Raw genomic sequence first — 18,968 nt, 5'->3', positions numbered from 1 at the left:
GGCCCTATCCCTATTGATCTACGAGGCACTCCGCATGTACGGCGGGCCGTCAATGGCCGCTTTTACGCGGGAGTCCCACTGCGATGGTCAGCAACTAACAAGCGACATGTAAAGATTTAAAGGGAAGTGATTCTCATCCGTGTGATAGATCCACAACGTCCGGATCACGGACTGTAGATTTACGTCAAGAATGCAACCCAACTGACTTAGCAGGCTGCTGATCATATATAAAGCAAATCCCGACCATTGATAAGCTCAAGTCGCAGTCACTTGGTCATATCGCCTCGCAGGATCTAGTGGGACGGAGTTCATGCACAACTAGGGAGTCAAGGGAGGGAAAGAGAAAAAAAAAAAAAAAAGAAAAGGAACGACAGCCTCGAAGGCAAAGGTGGGGAATATTAGGAATAAGCAAAATCACAGAAAAAATTAAAAGAACAAAAAAAACAAAATTGAAAATAAACAAAACAAGATTGCAAAAGATATCAATCTAGGAACACCCTGTCCAACAATCAAAGAGAAGAAGTCAGAGCAATCGTAGCAGTCAACTATCAACCTATGAAATGCCTACCTGTCTGCCCTGCTACTCTTTGTGTTCGACAATGACAATGAATTAAGAATCTTAGGTACGATTGATTCTCGGTTAGTGGCGTCAAATTGAGCCTATTTAGGGCAACGGCAAGTCGTGCGCCACAGCGATCATTGAAGAATTGGACAATAGCCTTATACACAATAAAAATAGCATCTAACTGAGTCGAAGTAGGAGTACAGAGTACAGCAGGCTTCAGAACCCGCCTTTCGCCACTGACGTTGGTGGATATTGTTGACATGTCAAATCTTCTTCAAACCCCCTTTCCATGCCCAAGGAGTAATTCGGAGATAAAAAGTCATTTGCTAGGTTGTGAGGGATGGCGCAAATAACCTTGGGACGGCCGCTCAAGCTCTAACTATCGAACCTCTTATGGAAGGAGTTAAGCCTAGGGTTTCCCTTGTAACTGCTCCTCTTCCGGAAATATTGCTCTCCATCGATGCCTTGATCTTCGAACCTTGGCATGCAAGATTTCACGACCAGTCATAATGATATTTAGCATTTATGCCTCTACTGGCTACCTCTGGCATGTGGCTGAGGAGATTATCTCGATTCTTCTTTTTTAGTCGTTGATTAGTTCTGAACGAATACATGATCGTTTCTTTTCAATTGCGACCTAATGTTGAATAGTGGTAGAGGTGAAAGACCGACGAGACGGAGAAAGAAAAGGAAGAACGAAGGACCTTGATAAAGACATCCTCTGAGAGCACTATAGTTTCCAAATGACTGACGGCTAGTCGATCGTTCTCACCAAGTACTAGTCTCTCTATAGCTACAATGGGATCAAGCGGAAAAGGTCCAACAGTGGCCGGGGTAGCGGTCGCGTTCGCGATCTGGACATTTATTATCGTTTGTCTTCGGCTGTTTTCTCGTATCTTTGTTATACAAAGGATGGGGTACGATGACTGTGAGTACAGTTGTGCCAAGAGAAAAATGGAGGGAGACGTGGCTAATTCTGCCCAGGTCTGATTGTCTTTGCCTGTGTAAGATGTCCAAGTTTGATCGATTCAGGACGGTTGCTCACATAAATAGCTCACGTCATGGGCATTCTCCGCCGTGACTGTCGTGTGTATGTATATGCCAATTTTCTAAGTCTTGGGCGAGACTAATCCAGGTATTTAGCTGTTGAGAAAGGTATGGGCTCCCACCTAGTGGACGTGAACCCCGATAATATGGAGACATACGCTCTGGTAAATCCCTAGAAGCTTGTCTGTATTTGTGGCATTCTCTGATCGTTGACTAGGTGGTTTGGCTGAGCTCGTTGTTTTACCTCGCCACATTGGGCTTAATCAAGTCGTCTGTCTGTCTATTTTATACTCGTCTGGGCGATCGACTTCTGAACCGGCTCTCGATGATCATGCTGTGTATTCTCGTAGCGCAAGCCTCCTCGTTTGTGTTGACAGCAGCATTTCAGTGCCAGCCCATTGAGAAGGCTTGGAAAACTACCACGCCAGGGAAATGTGTGGACATCAACGTCTTCTACCTCGCCAACGCAGCACTAAACATTTTGACGGACATCTTGACGTATACCCTGCCGCTGGGAGTTATATTTAAGCTCCAGGTGCCAGTGAAGCAGAAGATTGCACTAGGGTTCATTCTCTGTGTCGGGCTATTGTAAGTCAACCCCGTCTGCGAACTAACACCTAACCCATCCTGACGCGACTCTTCGGTGCAGTGCTTGCATTTCGTCAGTAATTCGAATCACGTACATTCCTGCCATGCTATCGGATCCGGACGCTACATGGGTGATTAGCGAGCCGATGTACTGGTCTGTAATCGAAATCAACGTCGGTATTTTTGCCTCATCTATCCCATCATTCAAGGCAATTGCCTCCCGCTTCCATCCCAGACTTATCGGCGAGTATTCTTCTGGCAAAGGGTACAGTGGTTGGTCTGGTAGCGGAGAAGCCAGAAAGTACTCAGCGGGATTTGCCCGAGTAGAGGAGGAGAATGTTGCCATGGACCCTGTCCGTCCTCGACAGCCGGACGGGGATAGCATATTTGGTACACAGATTCGGTATGGAGGGACTCATAGTCAGGAACGGATCTTTGTCCCTGACGGCATGATATACGCCCATACAGAGATTAAGACCAACGTGGAGGCCAGCCGAAACATGGGTCGTCGATCGTCGTCCCCTTCTCCTTGAGGTCGCAGACCTCAAAACCTCAACGTCCGTTGATTTTTTATTCTTCTAATAATTTTCACTACTCATTTATTTGTCTCTTTGCCAACTACCTATATATGCCACGGTATCCATTCCTTTCATTTTATTTTTCCCTTTTCTTTTCTCTTCTTTTCCTGTCCCAACCCCCTTTTGGTATAACGCAAGGGATAAGCATACTGGTAGAGTACAATATTGACGTTGAATGATCATATCAATATTTTCTTATTGTCGCCTCCTTGTCCTCATGGTGCAAATAATGGTGTGGGAGAAAGGAGGACAGGCGTCCTTTTCAGATGATCGTGAGTTAGGGATGGAGAATATCAGGAGCTCGATAGAAATTTCCAACATCCGAACTTCCAAAGGAGGCAACAGTTCACTGCTAGAAATTCCCCGCTCAGATTCATTCGAGGTTAAACTCATTTCAAGGAAGCGACTCATGCGATGCTCATTCGGAATGTCGGAAAATAGCCCTCCAGTTCTATAGGACTTCTCGATGTCTCATTAGACATTAGCAAGTTGCAGTGCAGTTCACACGGCAATATACTACCTCTGAATCTCTATTCTTTAAGGGACCCTAACTTTTGTCAATTGAGTAACGAAATGCTAATTCAATTCTAAGCACCTAGTAATAGAACGTAAGATTCCAACTTTGCAATTGCTGGGTCGCTCCGCTACACCATCGGAGATATCGCTCATTCCCATCTTAACACTGTGTGAATCATTAGCGATGCCGGGGTATATTCTTCCCATATCAAATCTCCACAGGCTAACCACATGGGAAAGTCTACACGATCTCTGCAGGATATCCGGACATCAAGGGGTCCTAGTCTCGAAAAAGGAAGATTATGGAGCCTGTACAGTACCGTTCCCATACTCCTTAAATTTCAATGTTAGAATTCTGGCAGAGAAGTCACGATACCAGGATCAGTAGGAAGTGATTGCCATCAGTAACAGTAGGTAGTAGGCCTAAAGAAGGTGATCACGCGCCGGAACAGGATATCAATGCGGTCCTTATTATACAAAAAGAGCGCCATATACCCAGCCTTCGACTCCACGTAATAGTGCTCAATATCCGAGGCACCAGCGATGCGCGGATGCGGGGTCTGGCTGTGGTAACATTCCGAGTAATTTTCGATCAAGGCCTTCTTGTTCCCGTCTAGGTCTATTTCCTAGCAATGGTCGAAGGGGAATTCGCCTGAGAAGTCGAAGGTTTTCATTCGAGGCTGCTCGTCGATGTCTTGGAAGTGGTTTTGCTATTTCAGGTCCGGCTCGCCAGCTTGTAGATTTACCAAAACGAAGCCAACTTTATCGATTCGGACGTGGATGGGGAGGGGCTGCGCTGGGCCTTCATGGAAATCGGGGACCATCTCGAAGCGGGACGCTTTGCAGATTGGCCTTGAGGTCATAGGACTAACCGTGGTATTTGCAGGTAAAATGGTGGTTGTACTGGAGCGGAGCTGGACGATTGGGTATTTGCGGTGGCCGCAGATGTTGTGAAGGCGTTGCTATGGCCCTTCCGATTGTTGACGAAGGAGAGGAAATCTACTGGTTCGGTGAAGCTCATGGATGGGTGAGGAGGATCCAGCGCTTGCTCGTCGCTCGAGCTGGTACATGGCGTGGACACGATACCATAATACCGGTTGGCCTCTTGTGAGAGGCGCTTTCTCTTTGGTATTGGAGGTGAGGCCTAGGTATTTCTACAGTGATGGCTTTGGACGGATGTTGGTGTATGCTATGTGCTTGGACTGGGACAAGTGCTATCATTCACGACTACGTGACATCTTTATATCTACTATATTACCAAATCAAGTGGGGAAGGTCCTCAGCATGCAGCTATTGATTAAAAAGGGCAGGGTGAAGATTTCTTCAATATATTATCAGGAATGATATTATGTAGATGGCTTCATGTTTTCAAGAACGGTTACTATTAGGTATACACCGTATATGCCACTGGTTGCCAAGTCATAATCGATATTCAACTCTCCCATCTTCTTATGGGCTTCCCCAGCAGATATTAATCTGACGATGTTGGACACGGAATGGACAGTGGACGGTCAGGGAAAAGGAACATACATCGGCGATATTATCATATCCCAGTAGCTTCGGCGCCAGTCCAGGCTCCCTCCAGACAAGGGTCTCGCCTTCAGGAGTGGGGACCATCTGCATCTTCCGGTCTCTTTCCTCTTGTTCGGGCCCATCATGAAGATGATATAGATACAGATAGATATTCCCTCGCTCCACTACCATTTGAGTCTGCTCCTTGGGACACTGCTCAAACACGCCGAGAGCATGTCGTTTTGTATTCAGAGATTCAGAGTAGCTTTATCGACGACGTGCGGGTTGATGGGAAGGCGAGATAGACACTCCACAAGACGGCGCCATCTTCAAAGGCCATACCAGCACTGCATCGAGTTAGCTGGCGGGATACATACTTAGGGATAAAACATACCCAGTCGTCAGATACGGCAGAGTGGCATACACAGCATCGCCCAACATGACCCTGGCACCCGACGGATGAGTCCAGTCATGGTGCCCAAATCGGATGAGGAGGCGCCATTTTATACAGAATGGCAGAGCTTCCAAAGCCTTTTGATTCTACACTCATCAGTTATAGTCGATAGAATACAAAACCAAGCTACTGAGGGTCCCAACCCTCAAAGCAAGCACACCTCTCTTCAACCTACCCCTGAACTGAAGCATATAATTTACTACACGGTCAGCCTTGCAATCGTAATTCCACGTAGAATGACATACCTGGATGAACTCCTAGTCCTAAGCAGTAATTCACCTGCTGATCCTCCACGGAAGGCGCCAACTCGGAATCTTTACGTATATCCTCCGCGGAGAGTAAAGGCGATACGCCAGATCACCCGTCTTAACCGGAGGATTACTTCTCCCAACAGACTATCCGTCAGCTTCCCAACTACGCCATCCGCCTCGGTCACCAAGTCACCAGTTCACTGCCTACCATCTGCCGCAATCACCGTCACATTCGCCGAGTCATCACTAACCACGATATCGTTAATCTGAGCACCACAAGTAAGACGCGCGCCCAACTCCACAGCCTTGTTAACAAGACAATATTGCAGATCTGCCTAATGAAAAGCCCGATAATAAGTACCTGAGGACTTCCTCTCAGACTCACGAATATCCAACGTGGAGATAGATTCCCTTCCGTCCCAAAAAGTTATAAACGCTCAGAGATGTCATGTACGGCTTTAGAGTCTCCTCAAGACCCCAGTACTCTAGCACTAGAGATTTATTTGGGGCGATTTGAATGCCATAGCGCCCTGAGGGTCGAAAATAAAAAATAAAATGAGAAGAAAAGCAAGGCAAAAAATTTAATTAGGTTTAAAAAATAAAACCCACAAGAGAGAATGAATAAACCAATAACCAGCCGTATCTTGTGTCTTTTGTACCTACCCCTTGGTACTACTATAGCCCTCACTTGATCTATGTTACTGTATATAATAGCTCGACTGGGGTTTCCCTTGAATATAATATATTCAATACCATCACGAACTGTGTACGTGTGTTGGGATGAGAATAGTCTCAGTAAACGTGAGTTTATCCTGCACCGGATCTCCCCACGGCTGGTTACAAATGAGTCAAATCACATGATAAATACCAATTTCATTTTTTATTCATTTGTATTATTTCTTTAAAAAGGAAGAAAAAAGGCTTTAAAAATTTGGAACTTGAGATGGCCCTGATATTCTCTCTTCCCTTTAAACATAACCCGACTCAGAAGCGAGACCTACCTCCTATACGCCCTGAGAGTGGTAGTATAAGTCTTCAAACCAATAGTAACTACTCATGTCGTAACCATCTTCCTTCGTTTTGTAGAACTCATGGATGGTCTGGAGAATACCTTCCAGGGTAATATTAATAACTTCCTCAATCCAAGCGTTATCCCCCCACTTGTCGTAAAATAAGAGGCACACGCGGTCCGAAAAAATTTCTCTTCTAAAATTTAACATGTACTCTTCTTTAATGAAGTACCCTGTAAACGCGCGAGCTTTGTGGGCCGCCTCTCTGATATCCCAATTAATCTTAGTAAGCTTTTCCATTGTATTATGATAAAGACATCCCTTTCCAAGGTGAGAAAGGAGTCTCTTTATTCTAGCGATCACCATTAAACTGACCTCGATACGCAGTATCCTGGCTAATGAATGCGGGATTTTCTTATATACAATCATCATCCTATAAGTAGCCATGGTCTTTCTTTGGAACTATGTGAGAACGAAGATCAGTGATCTATAAATAAGATATAGACTCTGCTATCAAACTGTCCGGAGCTAGGAGACACAGGATCCACCAAAAATTTAAATCAAATAGTCTGCAGGAGACTAAATCATAATGTATGCTCCCCATCCATACTACATATAGGACAGTACAGTATCACTAACTTCACTCTTCTCTGTCACTAGTTAGCCTTGAGTAAGTCACTGCTGTATTGGCTGGCTTATACTGTACACATTCAGGAAAATCGATAATCCATGGCCCTGTGTTTGTCTCAAAGCTGGCGATAGTCCTACAGTAGCATAAGATAATACTGTACTTGTCCCATGTCATCGACAGCTTTGTATCACTCATTGCAGTGGTGGGATGCCAACATAAATCTAGGAAAGTTAATATGTGAGCAACCTTCTGATCCAACTTTTCCCTTTTCTATTTTCTTTTATTTTTTTCCCCTTTGTTTTCCTTTTATTTCCTAATTTTCCTTTTGGCTCTTCCACCCTCTACCTCATTTTTGGTTCAACCTCTCCTTAGTCGCAGCTTCATTTCTGGAAGTCGTCATGTTGTAGTTTAATTTTCTATCTGTCTATTCATTTGTTAACACAAAGAGGCGGGAATGGAAAAGGAAAAAAAGACAGAAAGGGGAGATGGGTTGGCATACATTCCTGATTGAGTTTAATGATCGTCGCACTCTACACAGTAGAGAGAAGTGGAGGGAGTATTTCGGTTTGTGGTTTTTGGTTTTGAATTTTTTTTGAAAAGAGGAAAATAAAAAAAAGGAAAAAAAGAGGCTGTAGACAACTATCCAAACCCCCGGTCCCCTTTGACTACGGTCTTCCCCTCCTTCCCTGCCACATCCTTCTCCTTTCTTTGTTTCAGAGACAACAGTAAATATGTCTCTGAAGTAGCCCTCATTTCCTTGGTATCATTATCACGTGATTTATGATATACTATATATCTAAAGGGAAGTCAAAGGGCTTTACTGTCGTGCCTGGCAATGATGGCTTGCATACAGGGGTTCCTGTCCGTTCCCCAGTATGCAGGCCCTATAATTTTTGAGAATATATTACGTTACAGTCATTCTCGAACTTGCCTTGACTAGCATACTCGGTACACTGAGAAACTCTTTCCTGGCCCCACCGCCGAGACCTTAGCGTAGATCATATATTGAGCTGGGCGCATTAACTAAGGGGTTCTGTAAAATGCGCCGTGTATATTACAGTAGGATGTAACATAAAATTACATTACGCGTACAAAAGGAAAGTCCATAGAACTCCATAGAATTTTCCGATGGATCTTTGCAAATCATGTGGATGGTAGCTTGACCCATATGTGACTGTAAATTTGCACGACAGATGTAGGCTGGGCGAAGGATCTGATGCCTGGTGCTGCGTGCTGGCTGATGTCTGAAATCTTTTCTTAACCAATCATAAACACCATACCATATTCACTATGCTTTAAGTCAGAACCCCCCCCACTTTCTTTTCAGAAAGAAACATGCTCTCTATGTTACCAGCGGAGCTGCTGCTCTCAATAGCAAGCTATCTTGATAGCCATACGGATACTCTGCGGCTCGCCTCCTGTTGCCGTGCCTTCTATCCACTTTTGTTACCGAAAGTCTTTACATCGCTCGACCTGATAGAGCAGCGCAATGGCCACTTGAGTCATCTGGTGCACACACTCGCATTCAAGCCGGCATTAGCACAAGAAGTGCGCACTTTCCGTGTCTCCCATGGCTGGCGGCCGACTTCCGGCGTGCGATATGAACAGGAGGTTATCCTGCCAGTTCTGAAATCAACCCTGGGGCCCGACGACAACCTATCGACATGGGAGTGGGAACTACAGAGTCGAGGGAATAATGACGCATGGACTGTCTTGCTTCTGGCCCTCTTGCCTAATCTGGAGAATCTGGTCCTGCAGGTTCATGAATTTTCAAACTATACTCTCGAGTGGATGGTCAGGATCGCCGAAAAAGAAAGCTCTGGTTTGTCTAAATTAAGACACTTCACAGTTGTATGCTCTGATGTAGATGGTGGCCTCAGCTCATCGCACTTTCTCCCAATACTTCGACTTCCCTCGTTACGAAGCTTTTGTGGCCATATGATATGTGATGGTGGTAGCTCTGATGAGGAATATGCCGAAGATCAAGCGTTCGATGCGGCCAGCTACGTGCCTGACAATGTTCGGTACTCCAATGTCACTCATATCCACCTCAAGTCCAGTTGTTCTCGAAGAGGCTTTGCGAATTTGATCAGCGCACCTAAGAGCCTCGAATCTTTCATCTTTGAGCATTCCGATAACACGAATTACCCGGATGATGAGGGAATGTACGCGTCGAGATACTACCCACCATTGCAAAGACATCAGGAGACCTTGCAAACGTTAACACTGACTGAGAAGTACACCAACAATTATGCCGCTTACCAGATTCACGACTATGATTACGTCGGATCATTCGCGGGATTCAGTGCGCTGAAGGAACTCCGGCTGCAGATATCTCATATCCTAGACTGGGACCGAGGCTGGAGTGACCTAAATAAGACATCAAGGAATAGGTTCAGTGATGTTTTGCCTCTATCGCTGGAAAGCCTTATCCTTGATGGTCTAGAGACAGAGCATATAACTGAAATAGCTGAGGCGTTTAAAGACCTGCTCTTAGGAGGGAAGTGCCGCTGCCTAAACCTGACTTATTTAGAGATCAAGGGAAACTGGATGCATGTCCAGCAGTCAACTGAGGAGTCTAATGCTAAACCTCGTCCTATACCTGCCATGTTAGAGGAGTTTGCGGACTTCAAGGTGGAACTTGAGTTGTTATGTTCGGCTGCAGGAGTTGGGTTTCGTCTACGTGATTTGCATGTTGAGGATATTATCAAGCAGAATGGTTTGTATGGCTTTTGGAGTGATGCCCTGTGACTGGGTAATTGGTCACTATCCGCCCAATAGTAGGAAGAGGTACTATGCTTCAAAAACTCATGAACGCTGATGGGAGTCCTCCGCAACTAACGAAAGTTAATTATTAGAGGTCTATGTTTGTATGTGCTCTAGTTGTTCCAGTGTGGGAGCACAGGGCAACAGTATCATAATAATGGGCGCTGAAACACGCAGCCTAAATGGCCGTGGATGTGATGGGATGAGATCGTTCAAACAGGCCCCACCTACGTAAATGCCCGTAGACTGGCGACGCCAATTGAATAGGCATATCTGTGTCTTGGCGGATACTAGGGAGGCACTTCGTCGATCTACGATCTCGACAAGCCCACTAAAAGGTGGCCTAATGATGGATAATGGGATATTGGTTGCTTGTCGTCTGAAATAGCAAGTTGCAAATAGGCTTCATAATAAAATGTGCTTTCAAGGGCAAGTTCTCTTATCGGCAACAATTTCATTCCAGTATCTGTATATATGAAATAGTTTCTGGTTGGGACCTGAGGGCATGCACGACTACGCTTGATATAGAGAAGGTCTCTTGGCTAGCCAATCTTTTCATTCTAACCCTGTACCGTATTTAAACAGCAGAGTGTGTTGGAGGTTTGATGACAATTTTACCGTTACCTTATATTACAGTAGCACTTTACAATATTATACAAACATCATTTTCCAGCGGCCGGAGAGAAAGGAGGTTCATTTCGTCGTTTCTTACCTGTGTTGATGAAGAAAAAGCGGGTAAAGTTTCAGTACAGGCTGGATCAAAATCAGTTTCACCACTTGCTCCTTTCCACAACCCTAGTTAGAAATAAGCTAATCTACCCGTGGATTAGCTTGTATCCAGAGTACTGAAATGATCCTGTAATGTTATGTCGCGTGATAGTCGCAACTGTAAATCAGTCGAAATTTACATACATACAATACCCCGCACCTCGCTGCCCCTCTTTCTCGTCCCTTCCCCAGACCAAGGGGTTACATCAGGCAATATGGTCTCCTGTCGATTCCAAGGAATACAATTCGCACTGCCAATGAATGCCATTCAACAGTACTTGAGATTTGTTCTCCTAAATATATGAAGATATGGAAAATATAGGGGCTGTATGGCGCTGATTCAGCAGTTATTGCCTTAGGAATCAGGGTAATGTGGGCGTTGGATATAACAGGCCCACGATAGTAATATTGGCCTCCACTCCCTTCAACATCTTCCACTAGTTCGCCACAAATCCAGCGTTGACTGCTTTTAGTAACCCCCCTCTGCCTGAAGTTTTCCAGTAAAAGTGGCTAATATTCTATAACATTGCCTATCCGTGGCTAGCTCCAGTCGAAATGATCTTCTGCAGTCAATTCATGATTGACATGAGCCTCGACTCGGAGGGAATTCTGGGCATCTTTAGGTCCATTAACAAGTAAGTTCTTTCGATCTATTTGGCCCTGTTTTCGATATGTGAACTTGAATGGTTCAACCTGAAAGTTACTGATGAAATCAACGTCCGTATACCTCGCTCATCTAGAGTCCAGTAGATACTGGAGCATAATTAGAAGTATGGCCTTAAAGAAAGACAAATCCGACACGTATTACCCCTTAATTCTCTTGTCCAAAGAGACTGGTCCCGCAAAGTGCGAGCTTCTGGTAGAGCATGGGAGGCAGACATGCCAGGTTGGCATGAAATTTCAAAACCTGTTTGATGTGACTTCAGTACTTAGCCCTAGGCTCCCTCCAGGTCATATAAGTATAATAGTGGAGACTATTTTATGCCAATTTTTATTCTCGTACCTAAATCTGCCATGGGAAGTGGTGAAGGTGTTACTAACTATAAATGGGGAAGTGCCATCTAGAACAGGATCTGGGAAAGAACTAAAGAGAATAAACCAATGAAGCCAATATCGAACCATAATAAATATTAAAGGTGGAGTCTATGCGTTAAGCAGATACCTTTTTTCTGATTAGCAGATAGCGTGAAAGGGGCCTGGGAAAACGCTCCTTTAGCATAGCAGAAAAAGCCACAGTATCTAAGCAAATATCATACGCTGGTCATTTCGCCGCTGATAGTCGGGGGAAGATCTTGTCAAAGTCATGCTCAGTCCAGTACATTTCAGGGCGAATTCCAGCCAGCTTCCAGTATCCGTCAATCTTCTTATACCAATGTTTCACGATGCCATGGCCGTGGCCCCGATGAGCGACGCTAGTGAGATCAAGGTTCGCATAGCGCTGGTGAGCAGCACGTATCTGATGGACGGCAACGATCTCAGTTCTCAGACACCCGCTCGTATCCAGTACCACCAAGAAGGTGTTGAGTATGGATGAGTGGGTCTCCTAGGAGATCAGGCGAGCTCATCATAGAAATGAATTCCTCGGACTTCATGTGCGGAAAACATTGGTATCCCATCATACTGTAGTCCACCTATTAATAGAAAATCAGTTGTAGGAACATGCACATAGAGATCTATCAGATGCACTATACCGCTATGTTCGGTGCTAGAATGTTATGAAGTCTATTCCAGTCCTGTCCCAGGTAAGCATTATCATGTGCCGCTGGCAGATCAATAGCTAACCTTCTTGTCATAGCTCTCTGCCCACTCAAAGGCAAGTCGGTTTATAGCAAGATAATCTAAGCCCAGAATGCGCGGAATGTCAGTTAAAATGTAAAGATTACTCCTGGATCTTAGTATTTCACCTTTAAATTGAAAAGCTTCCATCGCAAGTACTTGACTCAGCAGGACCTTTAACAGTCAGAGCTGTACTTTATGATAGGCAGTTTCTTGGTTAACAGAAGATGAGAAGCAGAGATCCCAGGCTGGCCCCACGCCTCTAGAACTATTTAATCTGTTTGCCTATGATTCTTCCAAGCCATACAAGTACGATACTAGAGCTATGTTTATGGTATTATTAATTACCGTATCTAGTTACTGCCAAGAGCAGGGGTCAAACTGTTACTAACCATAAATAGAACAACGCTATTCAAAAGGGTTCAAGAAAGGATCAAGGAGAACAAAGTGGTGAACCTGATTTTGAATCACTCTGTACTTCTCTTCACGACAAAATGCCGATTCCACTGTGATCACATCACAAAGGATGGAACTTTGCCATTCTTCTGTTCAAGTAGTTGGCCATTAATTGCCACAGTTACTGACTGCACTGGACAGAGCACTGAAATGTTTTGCTCGGGAAGAAAAAGGAAAGTACTCTCTCATAGATACACATGTTGTTTAACTGTCTTGAGCAGAAATGTTTCCTTATGTACATGACTTGCTTCCCTAGAGCACCGTCTCAACTGGAGGTGTTTTGGGGGCCACAAAAATAAGGTGAATGAGGGAGTTAAATGAGGGCAGTTGGGGGGGTGGGGGGCCGCAGGGAAAAGAAAGAAAAAAGAGAGTCACCACTCTCACATAAGAATATAATCTAGTTATGTCAGGATAGCTAAGTCTCTCGTTTCTAGCCCCACCCCCTACCTTATCCTTGTATTTCCCATTTTACTTGTAGGTTGTACTAGGCTAACCAAAATATTGCTTTGGAGGGACTTTATATCCTCGTTTATGTGCCGCTCTAAATATTAAGGATTGCTAAGGTTGGCAAGCTGTCAACTGTCATTTTTGTAACCAAGGTACTGTATGGTTTTGAGAGTTATTAAATGCCGTGCCTTAAGGAAGCAGTATATTGATTATTGGAGGGCTAGAGGGGTGGTTTCTCAGGTTTCTAAAAAAGAATTAGAAAAAGAATTTTTTTTAAAAAAAAGAAAGAATAAAAAGAATAAAAAGAATAAAAAGAATGGTGAGTGTGAAGGGCTCAAGTGAGATTTGATTCAATCTACAGATCTTTGCAAAACTGGCTTCACCAAAACACTCCCAAATATTCTTCTCGGTTTAGGTGGGGCCACCGTGTTCCAGCGAATCATGAATGGAGCCATGTGGGGCTGAAACGAAAACTTCCAATTGAAATGCTCCGTAAAAGTTTATAAAAAAAACGTCTTTGGCAAGTAATTTTCATTTCAAACCTCTTCCTTCTCCCTGTTGTCCCCCCTAACGATAAATCAACACGACAACCGATTGTAAAATGGTGTAACTCTGGTCAACTCTATTTTTTTTTTTGTTAATGCTCATAACTTCCCAGCAAGATCTAACTACTTGAGAGTCCATACTTTTTTGAGAGCAGTATAGCATAGTAGAAAGCAAAGGGAATTCATATTTATTTATAGAACATGGATTAATGGTTAAGACATATGATAACACAAACCTCTGGCCAAAATTGCACTCATTAAATTCTTCAATCACCACACCTACATATCTAAAATGGCCTCTTGCACTTTGTTCTCTACCCCCAACAACATCGATAAACTTTTCTAGAAAGTTGCCGAAACCTTGCTCTGGGTTAGATTCATACTCGGTCCAATTTCGTCTAAAGAACGCCTTCAGTTCTGCAAAAAACTCCTCGATTGGGTTAAGGTCCGGGGAATATGGAGGCAAATATATTAATTTCACCCCGGCATTACTGCACATCTGCTTGATCCTCTCAGTGTAATGGGAGGATGCATTGTCCATCACCAGAACAGACTTTGGATCCGGCCACTTGCCACAATGATGTAGCAACTGTTCAATAAAGTCTTCAAATATAGTACTGTCAGTAGATCCCTGAAACACACGTGATAAGAGAATCCCATCCTGCGAGTAAGCAGGTAGGATCTGATATCGTTGCTCGCAGTGGAATCGGGCTACTTGGACCAGAGTCACTCCAAGAGGAGACCAACCAGTACGCCTGGAGCCCACCCGCCTGTCACAGCCAGATTCATCTACATATACAAGATGATATGACCGAAAGTCTGATAGGTTGCGGAGGTAGAAATCCCGTAAATCAGCGTTCTGTTCCTTTGCAACACGACGAGCCACCTTCTTTGACCATCCATTTGATTTCAGGGTTCGACTTATGGTTGAGGGTGTGGTAAGGATCTCAAATTCATCCCACAGAAACAGTGCCATCTCATCTAGATAGAGGTCGGGCTTTTCAAGAAGATGTTCACAAAGGGCTTCAAGCATGAGAGGGGTGATTGAACGGGGACGCCCACCCTTAATTGGTGGTGCTTTGGTCGTGCCAAAGCAGCGAAGATTAGATCGAATATACTTGATAGGACGCTCGCTGCAGTTTGCAACATCAGCCATTTGAGCTGTAGTCAATGATCTGCTTATAATCATATCGCGGATCAGCTGATGCTGGGAGGCAGCGAGGTTTGGAGCCATTTTGACCGCTGTAACAAGCTTGTAAACTGAATCTAGGAGAAAGGATAGCCTAGAGCTAAATTAAACACTTTGTGCTCTTGCAGCTGACAGCTCTGACTATTGTGACCTTTAATTTATGCTGGCTATGCCACATGGGCTTCCATCGAGTATGTGTAGAGGTTACATCGCGTGAGCTTACGGAAGAGAAAAGAAGCCAACCGAGGCAGGGTTGCCAGCAAAAGACCCACAAAAGGCTAACATAATGCCAAGACAGCTAGTCGATGTGATTGGCCTTTAGGTAGTTATACAGCTGTTTGTAATACCCCACTTCTTGTTCTATAGAATTTGGATAGAGAATTAGAGCTCTAGAACAACCCATTCAAGGTCACTGCTCAGGGTGGTTTGTTGAAATATCCAACTTTGAATGAGTCTGCGCAGTATAACCAAAAGTAACCCCGTTTAAAGAATATGTATATAGTGGGAAGTATAGTATATGTATAGGGAAGTATGGGAGCAAAGAATATTCCGAGTATCTTTTTGGTAGTGACAAGGAGCAGGGTTGTAATTGCTGCCAATTATATTTCACCTCTTGCCGCCCCAGCCACTTTGACGCTTTTTAGGACAAGGCTGAGTTTGCATGGTTAATAATAATAATAATCTCAACTTTGTTTTTCAGGCCATTCCGGTATTCTTCCAGAAGTACTGCTAACAGGCTTTTGCCTATCCTTCAGCTTCTTTCAAAGATTTATCAATCATTGTCACTATCAGAGCAACCTTTAACTGTGTGTTAATCAAACTATAATTATAATGATTTGTCCTCCACAAGATGAGTTTCAAATCGGGTGGATCTGCGCCCTTCCCATCGAGGCAGCCGCCGCGAAGGAAATGCTTGATGAAAGTTTCGGATTTCTCGATGAACAAGATACAACAGATCCGAATATCTATACATTGGGCCGAATTGGGAAACATTATATCGTGATCGCCTGCCTGCCGGCAGGACAATATGGCAATACTGCGGCTACTATAGTTGCAAACAACATGATCCGTACGTTCTCAAAGTCGCTACGGGTTGGCTTGATGGTTGGTGTTGGAGGAGGAATTCCATCTACCATGAGTGACATACGGCTTGGTGATATCGTGATCAGCTGTCCAACAGGTAACTGTGGAGGTGTACTTCAGTATGATATGGGTAAAGTTGGAGTTGATGGTAAATTTACTCGAACTGGATCTCTGAACAGCCCTCCCAGATCACTGTTAGCGGCTGTTAGTGCTATGAGGGCCGCTGAGCTTACTGATGATCCCCATTATCCGGAATATTTCCGAAACGCAATTGGGAGAACCCGAAGAACCCAGAAAGCTTTTACCAGACCTGGTCAGCAGAGCGATCGGTTGTTTCAGATCCAGCACGACCACCCAGCTGCTGCAGACAACTGTGATATTTGTCCAAGGGAATGGGAGGAGACCAGAAATGAGCGCGAGGATAATGAACCGCAGCCCCACTACGGTATTATTGCGTCTGGAAATTCTGTCATCAAACACGGATGGACGAGGGAACAGCTCCGCATGCAAACTGGGGCACTGTGTTTTGAAATGGAGGCGGCAGGATTAATGTTGGATTTCCCCTGCATCGTGATCCGCGGTATTTGTGATTATTCTGATTCTCACAAAAACAAGGAATGGCAAGGGTATGCTGCCTTGGCAGCGGCATCATACACCAAAGAACTCCTGGGATATATACCAAAGGGCCAAGTGTCGCAAGAAAGCCTAGCTACAGATCTTTGTCATAAGTGATACTCAGATTGGCCTAGTATTCAATGATAACATGATTTTGCTCATATGGCACTTTGTAGGCTCACTAGAAAATCTAAATGAAAAAGTCAAAGGCACCAATGAACGATTGGATAAAGCATATGATCAACGAGAACAGTATCATGCTGAACAAACAGCGCGAGTTTTGACAACCCGGCAAAAAGAGTGTCATCAAGCATTCAAGATGTCGAACTATGAACAGCACAAGGACATTAATCCCGATCGAATACCAGGAACATGCCAATGGGCTTTGCGGAATTCATGTTACCTCGGTTGGTGGGATAGTTGCTGCAATGATCTTCTCTGGATATCAGCTGACCCTGGCTGTGGGAAATCTGTGCTCTCTAAGTCACTTATTGATAATGATTTGCAAGAGTGCAGTTCAACAATATCGATTTGCTATTTCTTTTTCAAGGATAATGATGAGCAGAATAGTCTTGCTGCAGCACTGTGTGCAATACTACATCAGCTCTTTAGCCAACAGCCAAGTCTACTGCGACATGCAGTGCCATCTTGGGAGAAGAATGGTGATAAACTTCAACAAGAGACTGGTGAGCTTTGGCAGATTCTTCTAGCAGTAACATCAGATCCTGCATCTCTAAACACTATTTGCGTGCTTGATGCACTTGATGAATATCGTCCAGAGGACCAGAATCAACTCATTCAAAGGCTCAAGGATTTCCATAGCCAAACCAGTTTACCAACGCAGAAGAACTGGTTAAAGTTTCTTGTCACCAGCCGCCCCTATGACGACATCCAGAATAGTTTCAAATCAATCACAGACCTAGTTCCGCATATACATCTGCAAGGGGAGCAGGAGAATAACCAGATTCACCAGGAAATTGATCTTGTCGTCAAGGTAAAAGTAAAAGAGTTGATTGAAACATCAGGACTCCCAGCCGATGTGGCACAGCGAATTCAGGATCAGCTGCTTCAAATGCAACACCGCATGTATCTGTGGTTATACCTGGCCATTGATGACATCCGTACAACATTTCAAAATAGTCTTCGGCCAGCTACAGAATCAATTATACTGGTACCCCCATCTGTGAACGCCGCGTACGAGAAGATCCTCAGTCGAGTTCCATCTGGTCAAAAAGACATTGTAAAGAAGATCCTTCGAATTATTGTTGGCGCACGGCGTCCTTTGACAATAGAGGAAATGTCCATGGCATTAGGTGTGGCCGACAGTCCTGAGTTGAAAACTGCCGCAGCAGCTAGGGTTGATCCTACCAGGCTTAGTAATAAGATACGCCGACTTTGTGGACTTTTTGTTTTCATCAACAGCTCAAAGATCTATCTTATACACCAGACAGCCAGGGAGTTTCTTATAGGGATAAACGTAGCCAACAGACCCAGCTCAAAATATACATTCGAATTACGAGACACGGATAGAGAAATGTCGCAAATCTGTATTCGATACTTGCAAATGGATGACCTAGAATGCCATCAAGAACAACCAGAATCTGATATTCAATGCTTCCTACCATATTCAGCAGAGCACTGGGCTGAACATGTTCGAGGGATGTCCTCCTCACAACAGCAGGAAATGGTTAATCTGGTACATAGTGTATACAGGACCACCACTGAAATGTGGTTCCCTATATTTTGGGAAGCTGTTATGCCATTCGACAAGCAGCCCGAAATGGATGCAGTACATCTGGCAGCTTTCAATGGGCATAGCCATGTGTTGAAATTGATCATCACAGCAGAGGAGGATACTATAAATAAACCGGATAGCAGTGGGGCTACTGCTTTGATATGGGCCTCCGCAAATGGCTATTATGAGGCTGTGCAGATGCTGTTGGAGGAAGGAGCCGATGCCAGCGCTCAGGGTGGACCGTACAAAAATGCCCTCTATGCTGCTTCTTATGGAGGATATGAGCAAATTGTGCAGATGCTGTTGGATAACGAAGCCAATGTCAATGCTCAGGGTGGAGCATATGGAAATGCCCTCCAGGCTGCTTCTTATGGAGGGCATGAGCAGATTGTGCAAATGCTGTTGGATAACAAAGCTGATGTCAATACTCAGGGTG

The 18,968-nt window shown here is 44.4% G+C and overlaps 4 protein-coding genes across 4 annotated transcripts in view; 3 read left to right on the top strand and 1 right to left on the bottom strand.

Annotated features, from left to right (window-relative positions):
• Positions 1-1,363: 1,363 nt before the first annotated feature.
• BDW43DRAFT_306951 (putative integral membrane protein Pth11-like) lies at positions 1,364-2,733 on the top strand (the record flags this gene model as incomplete). The annotated part of the gene is made up of 6 exons (XM_032046142.1): positions 1,364-1,493; positions 1,550-1,569; positions 1,619-1,655; positions 1,709-1,776; positions 1,830-2,200; positions 2,262-2,733. 6 exons carry the CDS (start codon positions 1,364-1,366, stop codon positions 2,731-2,733), a joined length of 1,098 nt encoding a protein of 365 aa, XP_031905102.1.
• A 5,599-nt stretch (positions 2,734-8,332) lies between these two features.
• Positions 8,333-10,523, top strand: BDW43DRAFT_263376 (F-box protein). The gene has a single exon (XM_032040542.1). The coding sequence runs from the start codon at positions 8,488-8,490 to the stop codon at positions 9,901-9,903; it is 1,416 nt and encodes a 471-aa protein (XP_031905101.1). The 5' UTR covers positions 8,333-8,487; the 3' UTR covers positions 9,904-10,523.
• A 1,424-nt stretch (positions 10,524-11,947) lies between these two features.
• On the bottom strand, positions 11,948-13,117 carry BDW43DRAFT_297172 (Scytalone dehydratase; the record flags this gene model as incomplete). Its single annotated transcript, XM_032044334.1, has 5 exons — positions 11,948-12,142; positions 12,177-12,317; positions 12,378-12,419; positions 12,469-12,524; positions 13,048-13,117. The coding sequence occupies 5 exons, from the start codon at positions 13,115-13,117 to the stop codon at positions 11,948-11,950; spliced, it is 504 nt and encodes a 167-aa protein (XP_031905100.1).
• Positions 13,118-15,930: 2,813 nt separating this feature from the next.
• Positions 15,931-18,968, top strand: part of BDW43DRAFT_321300 (uncharacterized protein) — a gene marked incomplete at both ends in the record, with an annotated part of 4,791 nt that continues 1,753 nt past the window's right edge. The window contains 6 exons of the mRNA XM_032049311.1: positions 15,931-16,872; positions 16,922-17,107; positions 17,480-17,483; positions 17,577-18,037; positions 18,279-18,344; positions 18,375-18,493. Of these exons, the coding sequence (XP_031905099.1) occupies positions 15,931-16,872; positions 16,922-17,107; positions 17,480-17,483; positions 17,577-18,037; positions 18,279-18,344; positions 18,375-18,493 (1,778 nt within the window). The remainder of the gene's footprint in view (positions 16,873-16,921; positions 17,108-17,479; positions 17,484-17,576; positions 18,038-18,278; positions 18,345-18,374; positions 18,494-18,968) is intronic.

This window comes from Aspergillus alliaceus (assembly GCF_009176365.1).
Source record: "Aspergillus alliaceus strain CBS 536.65 unplaced genomic scaffold BDW43scaffold_4, whole genome shotgun sequence".
Classification (NCBI taxonomy): Eukaryota; Fungi; Ascomycota; class Eurotiomycetes; order Eurotiales; family Aspergillaceae; genus Aspergillus; species Aspergillus alliaceus.
Note: the sequence above shows the minus strand (reverse complement) of the source record. Positions and strands in the feature narration are given on the sequence as shown.